This window comes from Brassica oleracea, chromosome C1, assembly GCF_000695525.1.
Source record: "Brassica oleracea var. oleracea cultivar TO1000 chromosome C1, BOL, whole genome shotgun sequence".
Lineage (NCBI taxonomy): Eukaryota > Viridiplantae > Streptophyta > Magnoliopsida > Brassicales > Brassicaceae > Brassica > Brassica oleracea.
In genome coordinates, this window is record NC_027748.1 from 5,911,370 (window position 1) to 5,921,047 (window position 9,678).

At 35.3% G+C, this 9,678-nt stretch overlaps 2 protein-coding genes across 2 annotated transcripts; both read right to left on the reverse strand.

The window, feature by feature from the left end:
• Nucleotides 1-574: 574 nt before the first annotated feature.
• On the reverse strand, nt 575-3,545 carry LOC106324504 (ketohexokinase). Its single transcript, XM_013762466.1, has 13 exons — nt 3,399-3,545; nt 3,226-3,295; nt 3,032-3,121; nt 2,870-2,947; nt 2,713-2,787; nt 2,566-2,618; nt 2,315-2,465; nt 1,942-2,052; nt 1,721-1,847; nt 1,542-1,639; nt 1,322-1,460; nt 1,162-1,214; nt 575-851 (listed from the first exon to the last, which is right to left on the reverse strand). Exons 1-13 carry the CDS (start codon nt 3,476-3,478, stop codon nt 768-770), a joined length of 1,209 nt encoding a protein of 402 aa, XP_013617920.1. The 5' UTR covers nt 3,479-3,545; the 3' UTR covers nt 575-767.
• Nucleotides 3,546-7,467: 3,922 nt separating this feature from the next.
• On the reverse strand, nt 7,468-8,146 carry LOC106298172. The gene is made up of 2 exons (XM_013734253.1): nt 7,956-8,146; nt 7,468-7,840 (listed from the first exon to the last, which is right to left on the reverse strand). The coding sequence occupies exons 1-2, from the start codon at nt 8,039-8,041 to the stop codon at nt 7,582-7,584; spliced, it is 345 nt and encodes a 114-aa protein (XP_013589707.1). The 5' UTR covers nt 8,042-8,146; the 3' UTR covers nt 7,468-7,581.
• Nucleotides 8,147-9,678: the final 1,532 nt, after the last annotated feature.

Consider the following 9,678-nt stretch of genomic DNA (forward strand, 5'->3'; position numbering starts at 1 on the left):
TTACAAATCTGGTAATATATAATGTAAATACTCTTTTTTCTTTTGAACAAAAGATTGATCATGTTGACCAAAAAAACGAAACACTAGGAATGGGCAATTAATTACTCAAACGAAGACATTCCAAGTTCCAAAAGGCTTGAAAATATTTTGACTGAAGGGTGAACAGATCAGTCTACAATCAGGTGTACGAATCTTAAGGAGAAGACCCATTGCGATTTAAAGAATTAACCACTTTACACTTGGTCAGGTTATATAGTTCACCATTGCCAGTTATTTTGACATGAAACATTTGCTACTTTCACGGCCCACACACCGATCATCTCGCCATCACTAAGCTAATTAACAACACGGCAATGGGGTCCATAGTTTTAGCTTGCCAATCAGATAGGCGCGTGGCATCATCATTTATGAATTTGATTTTGTCTTTGTAAAGCGTTAACATCGTCAAGTGGATAGAGGAAGTGACGACACATAAAGATAAGTAGAGCGTGGGCGTGGCATTGTAGTCTTCGGTTCAATCCCAGCCGTTGGTTATAAAGCGCATTTATAGAGACGCAAGGTTGAAGCGTTCACATAGTTTAGAATATTAACACCACTTCATATAATATGTTTCTTTTTACAACAAAGCAAAGTCAAGCCTAACATGAATGTTAGTATTTGACACCAAGTCTTTATTGAATTTAATATGTATAAAGTTTTAAATTGTGAAAGTGGGTTGACTTGAAAGAAGATTAGGGTTGAGAAAGGAACGTAGAACATTGAAGTTGTCAAACCAGAAAGGGTACAAGTCGCGGATCAGTACGGTGAGGAAGACCGGTGCGAGCTCCCAAAGCTCGGCAGTTGCAAGCAGCCTGCAAGACAAAAATACATGCTTACAACGATCGGTCTGATAAATGTTATGTATGCTCCATCTGGAAAAGAGCGGTTCAGTGAGACTAGAAAAACATTGGAGACAGTGACCATTTATGTCTTACACTAATGATAACCACAGATTAGTCTGTGTTTCGGTTTAGGATAAGAAACTCGGTTCTCCAAAAATAAGTCATAGATTCACATGATTTATACGGGGAAAAGATGTATGTAGACATTAAAATTTATGAGCATTGATTAAAATAAAACAGAGAGGTTCTGTGAAATATGTTTTCGGTTTAGGAGAGTTACCACTTGAGTAGCGAATGGCAGCATTTTCTCTGGGGGCATGCCGGCGCACAAGGCTACAGACCGAGGAAATAAGTAGAGATAGGTCAGTATATGTTTAAGAATTTGGGTTTTGGGTTGTGATTACTCAGTGAGTGTATATGTATCTTGGCAAATATTTTACCATAAAGAACTGCTCCTATGAATGCGTCGCCTGCACCGGTGGTGTCAACAAGCTCTTCTGGAGGAATTTTCTCTGCTGTTCCGAGAAACAATCTTCCGCTCAGTGTTCCTATCCCGTTGGCCTTCAGCTTTGTTGTCTCCTGAAAGAAAATATGTGTGGAAAAGTTGGATTGTCTTCCATTCAGTGATAAGTTATTTTAGGAGATGGAACGTTTGGTTACCGATGAAACGCATGTTGGAAACGTTGCGGTCGAGTCTGATCTTTGCTTCAGCGACTCCACCAAACTCTCAATGTCTGTCTCTTTTGATTCTGATGCTTCTGTTGAAGTGGACACAGACAGAGGATGTCAGCAACCTAGCGAAAGGGTGATCAAAAGAAAAAAAGTCTCGGGTTTATTACCTGTTGAATCTCTCTGGATCATTAAGCATCCTTCTTCACCTAAGGTTACGATCACAAACTTCAGTTTCGGCAATCTCAACAACATGGACACAAGCGCACATGGAATTGAAGACACTTCTGTCCATGCCTGTTAGACGTGAGAGACTGAGAATTTTCAGCCTCAAAAGCTGAGAAACGAGGTTGGAAAAAAAAACAAAGAACAGAGACGTAGACTAGCTTGCCTGAGGGAATTTTGCTGTGCAGACAACGTAATCGGCGAGTTGCAAGAGATCATCTAATCCATCTCTTTTCTTCTCTGCATCAACTAAAATAGGTATCTTCTTCCGACTTGCCTGCTCTGGATAAAGGCAACAAGCAAAGAAGGAAATGAACACGTAGGTTGTGTGGCATATTATGTTTTTGTAGACAAAATTTGAGAATCATGCGAAAACCTCTAACATGGTGAACTTATCACAAAGACTAATCTTACATACATACAAACAAACCACGCTTTGTTTCGTTATACTTGAGAGAAATCAAGAATCAGGTAAAGGCATGAGTTCAAGCACAGCTCTGCCTAGAAACCATTACAAAAATAAAGAGACACATGCTTACCTCTTTTGCAATCACCAATGCAGTTTCGTGTAATCTTACATCAAAGTATGCGATGCTTGCTCTGTCTAGAGCAGATAACATGGTCGACTGAGGAAGATCAGTAGGTACCATGGGTGGATATCCAGGCGTATGAATACAAGTACGCGTTTGCCTGAATAAAAGAAATTAGAAGAAAGGCAAACAGCACTCCAAACTAACTATTTACAAGATGAAACATATCCCCAAAATTCGCAAAAAAAACACACACTCACGTTTGTTTATCAACTATGACGTAGGTAAACGGAGTATTGCCCTCTTTAGAGACCTAGCATGATGAGATCAGATTAACCAAAAAAAAGGCTTAAACAAACATCATAGAGACTAGACTACAACAGATGATGAAAAGGTTGAGGCATTACCACAAGAAAGGAAGTATCAACACCATCGGATTCAAGCTCCTCCAATATACCTTTTCCTTGAGAGTCATTAGCTACCTAAACATTTACTAATCAAAATTAGCATCACTAATAACATACTCAACTGTTGAATCTCTTCATGCCACACTACGATTCTTGCCTTACTAATCAGCCTACATGTCAACCCCAAACGAGCTGCACAAGTTACAGCGTTTCCAGCATTTCCCCCTCCTTGTACCTGAATACATCAAACCACAACTCCTAAACCCTAAATCACAAACCAGAAAAGGAGAAGATCCAGGAGAAAGAGTTGAAAGAGTACCTTGAGGCTAGTGCTTCGGATCTTGTCATCGGGTTTAGGATAAGAATCCACCGTCGCCAGGAAATCCACAGTGGTTCCGCCGCAACCAATCTGCCAAAAGATCACACGAAGACGGCAAATCTCATAATAAAGCGCGATTCAAGTCAACCTCCAAAAAAATACGAGTCAGTTACGGAGGAGTATCGGAAACTCACGACAATGCCGTTACCGGGTGGAGGAGGAGGAGCGGAATCGATGGAGGAAGAAGACATTCTAGTCCTGAAACTGAATCACACAGGAAAGAGAGAAGAATCCATTAGAAACTCGATAAGAGCATAAGTTAGTAACGGAGATTGCAATCGACGATCGAGCAAACTGAGAAAGCGACCTCGTGAAGTGACGACGGGAGGACGGAAGGGAGACGGCGGAGAAGAGAGGAAGCGGTGTGAGATGAGTGAAACACATCATTTTTGCTTCGGGCTTTTTCTTTGTATCTCTAATCTGAGAGAGAGAGAGATTGAGTGAGGTGTCAGTTCTGTGCAGAGAGGTGTCAGACGCTGATAACCAGATGTTTTAAAATTCAGATCGACCGGCCGGTTCGATTGATAGAACCGAGAGTCGGATAAAATGTCGGTTTAGAACCACTAGTGTACCAGAAGAACCTTCCAAGTGAGGCAGAGGAAAAACATTATTCATATTCATCTATCTATTTTATTAAAACATAATTACGCTTATAAAATAACTTTTAGTTTTCCAATTTATTTACGGTCATATGCCACTGAGAATTTAATTAGTTTCACCATAAAATAGTTTGTTTTTTCCACATTTCCTAAAATAACTCCACGACCTACAAATAAGGAATCCACATCGATTTTTTTTTTGAGCGACCATTATATTAAAAAAACGAAGAAAAGCCTTAGACATCGATTTTGTTTTTTTTTTGAACGACCACATCAATTTTGTTAATTCAACTACACCATGTTTTCCTTTACCACCATAGTTCCCCTGCAATATAAAAAAAAATAAGCACAATCATAACGTCTGTTTGAAAACAAATTATTTAATTTTTTTAAACAAATTCACCACCATCTAACGTCTACTGATTTTATATATGCAATTCATAAAGGCATTCCAATCTAAAAACAAAGATATAATTATAATTAGTTTATAAATCCAATTTCACAACAAATAAAAACATAATACATTTAAATTCAAAACGAACAACAAAATCCAGCAAATCTGCAAATTTCTCTATTTATTTGGTATAAATCAAAATATCATAAAAAAAATCATCAATTTAGAATTCAGTATATTATAATTTCCCTATAACTAATAACATTTACGCATATTATAAAGTAGATAAGCACAAAATTGTTTCATTTTTACGCCTACATTTGTAGAACAAGCACGAGATCTTATCATTTTCTTTTTCAAATCATAACCACTAAGTATTTAAAGAAAACTGAATATATGATGGCACCCAAAATTCAAACTAACACTAACAAAATCTTAGTCTATCCTATATTATGGACTTTTAACGTTAAAACAAAATCAACAAAATATTTTTTTCATTTATTTCGGCATAATCTGATTGTCTCCATTGTAATCGTCTTTCTCACAGAGAAAGATAGAGATTAGGACTTTTTTTTAGATTTCCTTTTCTATTTTTTTTTCATAAACAAGTTTTCACCAATAGAATTTTAATAAATACAATTATGTTTTTTGAATTTTACAATTTATATTTAATTTATGCATTGAAAATATAAAAAATGTATCTTTTTGAAACATTTTTTTTCTAAAACACGGATAAACAAAATTATTTATAAAGTCAATGCAATTTGTAATTAATTTTCAACTGAAATTAAGTATACTTTGCATTGAAATTCTAAAGTGATACTTTTTGTGTTACAAAAAAAATAATAGAATGACATTTATTGTGAAACAAATGGAATATAATGCTAGCTTCGAAAGATAATGCACCGAAACAATTATGGTAACATGATAAATGGTAAACACACATTTATATTGCTAAACAACTAGTCCTCCTATGTATTAAATGTTAAGTGACTTAAATAACTTGGGGGAGGCGGTCCCATGGACATAGTCCTAACAGAACTGCAGAGACACCTTCGCAAAGAAGCGTCTGCAAAATTCGAAATGTTCTGGAAGGATTATTACATAATTAGAAAGAATATTATGAATAGTCTAAGAAAGAAGAAATTCATGATGTTCTCCATGCACAGTAGTATCAGCTCCTCTTGTTGTTCATGATATTCATGTATGGACATGACTAAAATCTTGAATAGCATTTGTGTTGACTTGTGTTTGTTCCAGGGCCATAGTTATCAAACTCTCCATAGTATAAAAAAGATGAAGGTTCTTTGCCGCTGCCCATGGATACCAACCAGCAGGGTTGATATGATCGTCGATGAATGAATCCATAACAACTATGGTTGCCATAACACCCCACGGATATCCAAATATGTCTTGAATGTTGACTTGATAGGAGCAAGATCGACACTTTCTGTTATGTTGTACTTTTTTATTGTCAACTCCGATTTGTGGTCTTGAGTTTAGCGGTTTTGAGCTGTCACCATATTTCTTTGTCCTTGATTTGGCTTACGTGCCACTATCTGACACTTTCACAAAGAAGCGTCCGCAAAATTCAAGTTGTTCTAGAAGGATTATTACGTAATTAGAAAGGATATCATGAATAGTCTAATTAAGAAACATCCAAAGGAACTTGAAGAATCTGCAAAATTTGAGTTGTTTTGGAAAGTTTAGTACGTAATTAGGAAATCTATTATTCAAACACACAAAAACAAAAAAAGATGGATTTTTGGTTCATTGATTGTATGTTTTGCATTACTATCTTGAGAGATAAATAAATATCTGGCAAAAAATATGTAAAAAATTCGAAAAATATTAGCAAAAATTAATTTAAAAACACGAAATGATAATGAGAAAAAACAGGCCGAAGAATATGCATAATATCTGTTGGAGAAGTTAATGTGATAATTACATATACAATTCCACAAATATTTATTATTATTAAATACTTCATATGTTTCATTATAAGTGTCGTTTTAGGTTTCGGCACACGGATCAAGGAAACAATTAATTTTGTACATTTCCTATAAAAAACACTATTACCTATACACCTAACCATATTTCAACCAGTAGAAAAATAAATTTTGCATTGAAAATCGAAAAAGACATTTATTTTGTAACGAATTTTTTTTTCTAAAACGACATTTAATATGAAATGGAGGGAGTATTCATCAGTTATTTTTATATAAACTTTACGACTGATTTTCAAACTATTTGAAATAAAAAAATTATATTTTTTAATGTTTCTAACTATTATTCAAAATTTACGACATCATATACATAACATATCTATATTTTATAATATTTATATGTGCGAATTTGCAAACAACCACCTGGTATATCATTAATTGGATGAATAATGTCCACCTAGTATATCATTAACTGGATGAATAATGTCATTAACTCACGTTAACATCTCAGTTCCTAACTATGACTTGTGCAAAATTATGCCTTGAAACACTAACGCGATTAATGGGCATATCTTTCAGAAGTGTTGAGATTGATTTGGGGTCTAGCTAGACACATGTAAGAAGAATATTACATCTACCAAACCTGTTTTATGCTGATAAAACGATAAACACTAATCAAAAGTTTAGGAAATACATAAAGGTAAAATATATTTTCTTTCTTTTCCGTTAACCAAAGTTAAGCGTATGTTTATTTTTTTCCTCTTACTTTAAACGTAAGAAAAAAAAAATTGGTTACCATGTGTTCATCTTATCTTTTCCATTTCGCTTTATTCTAGTCACTTTTAAGTTCCGTATTCTTCTTACTATTATATAGGATTCCATCAGTCAAAAGCGTTGGAGAATGAGACTATAAGATGATTTGATATAGTAGACTTTTATTCAAAACTACTGTGGTATGGTAATTATTAAACATAACGTTTGTTTGATAGATCAATGCATTCAATGGAAAGTTGGCTGGTCTGCAGATCTAAGACATGAAAAATCATTATGTAAACCACTCGGTGGTAGCCTAATGTCAATCTTTTAGAACTTAGTATGTATCCACATTAGTTTTGGTTCGATTTCTCTTAGGAACTAAATTATCATTACTTGATCAGTTTGGACTTGGGTTTCGGTCCAAGTAGTTTACATGGTGGATCGTAACAGATGATCGGTTTATCCCTGGCATTTCAGATCAGTCGATAGGATTTATCAAAAAAAAAAATCATTTATGTATTTTAAGGATTAAAGTGACAAATAAAGAAGATCACATCTTGCTGACTAAGAGAATCCAACGCTTACAGTTTAAGGATTTTCCCGGACGTTTGAATTAGTATGTCAGGATTAGTCGAACTTAACTACTAAATTTTCTCAAACCTGAATTGTGAAATACTTGTTTCATTATGTGATTGTTAATGCACACAGGTCTAAATTTTCTTACTATATAAACACCCAAACAAAAAGAACACAAAATACAACAATAGTAACGAATCAAAATAAAGAAGTGAAGAACTAATTGTGGCGGAATATGTAATGTTTGTCAACGGAGAGAGATACATCCCAAGTACAAGAAAGTCCCTTGGGAAAAGTGACGATATCACCTGCTCCAAACTCTACAGACCAATCTACTTGTGCATCCAATGATGACGATGACGATGATGCTGCTGTTGATGATGATGATTTAGGGTAAACCTTAACTTTACCCTTCACAATGTAACATATCTCTTCTGCTTCATATTTCAAATGGTACTTCCCTGGTGAACATCCCCACCTTCGTTCCCCAACCAAAAAAACTAAAATTTAGTTTTGTATCATGCAATAATAGATCTCACACCACCCAGTAAAACGAATTAAGAACATAAACAAGGATAGTCGAATGATCTTACTTGGGCCATGACTTGAACTTCAGTTCGTCAAGACGATCTTGAGATGGGTTTTTCTCGACGATGATTCTTGGATTTTGATCTGCCATTTACTATTACCTCCTTATTTATATTAAAATATTTGTGTTTTCGGTAAAGTTAAGAAATGGAGAGGAGAAACATGAGAATCACAAGAGAAAATAAGTGCGAGAGTGTGTAGAGATGTTAAGGCTTTCTTTATGACGTATTTATTCAGTCAAGATATGGGGTGGAGTAAGAAAGAGGAAATATCTTTTTTTGAGTATTGACTGGAAAACAAAAACAAAGAGAATCTAAACAAGATTGGGGGGGGGGGGGGGAATTATTAAATTTTGAGATTCCATTGTTATTGGTTTGTGAATTTTAAAAATTTGAGTAGAATACATTGTTATTGGGGTGATGATTTTTAAATTTCACTCAAAATCTTTTATTATTGAAAAAATTTAGTCATTAATTTTAAGATTCAATTAAAATCTATTGTTATTGGGAAGTAAATTTTCTTTGTTTTTAGTCATAATACTCAACATTGAGAATATCATGTATATTCATAAGATTTTTGAAATCCATGTAATAAAATACATTCACATAAAAAAACACACAAATTGAAGAATGAAATAGCACAAATCACAACTTTAACATAATACAAATCACAACTTTAATAAATAAAAAAATATAAATTATAAATTTAAAATAAATTGTAAAAATAGTTTTAAAAATCACTTTCGAATTTTAAAAATATATTTTTTAAACGAAATACAAAATAATAATTCAAAAAAATTATAAAAATTCGAATTTGAAACAAATATTTCGAAATTATATAAAAAAAATATTTTTTTAATTTTTTATATATCTCTAAGTAAGGAGTAGAAATTAAACTTTCACTACAAGAAAACAGGGGGATTCTGATGGCCGAAATCGTCGGTAATTCGTCGGAATCGGTCTATTCCGACGAAATTCCGACGAACCCGTCCGTCGGTATCGTTTCGTCGGAATAAAAACGTTCGTCGGAATTTCGTCAGAAATTCCGACGACTTTCTGACGAATACCAAGAAACGTCATTCCGACGAACTTCCGACGATATTACGATGCGGCTACAGAAGACCGGAGTTCATCGGAAAACTACAATTCCGACGAACGTGGTTCCTCGGTTTATTCCGACGAACTGTAGGCGTCGGAATATACCGACGGACAACGGTCGTCGGAATATACCGACGAACCACGTTCGTCGGTATATTCCGACGAACCACGTTCGTCGGTATATTCCGACGAACCACGTTCGTCGGTATATTCCGACGAACCACGTTCGTCGGTATATTCCGACGAACCACGTTCGTCGGTATATTCCGACGAACCACGTTCGTCGGTATATTCCGACGAACCACGTTCGTCGGTATATTCCGACGAACCACGTTCGTCGGTATATTCCGACGAACCACGTTCGTCGGTATATTCCGACGAACCACGTTCGTCGGTATATTCCGACGAACCACGTTCGTCGGTATATTCCGACGAACCACGTTCGTCGGTATATTCCGACGCCTACAGTTCGTCGGAATAAACCGAGGAACCACGTTCGTCGGAATTGTAGTTTTCCGATGAACTCCGGTCTTCTGTAGCCGCATCGTAATATCGTCGGAAGTTCGTCAGAATGACGTTTCTTGGTATTCGTCAGAAAGTCGTCGGAATTTCTGACGAAATTCCGACGAAC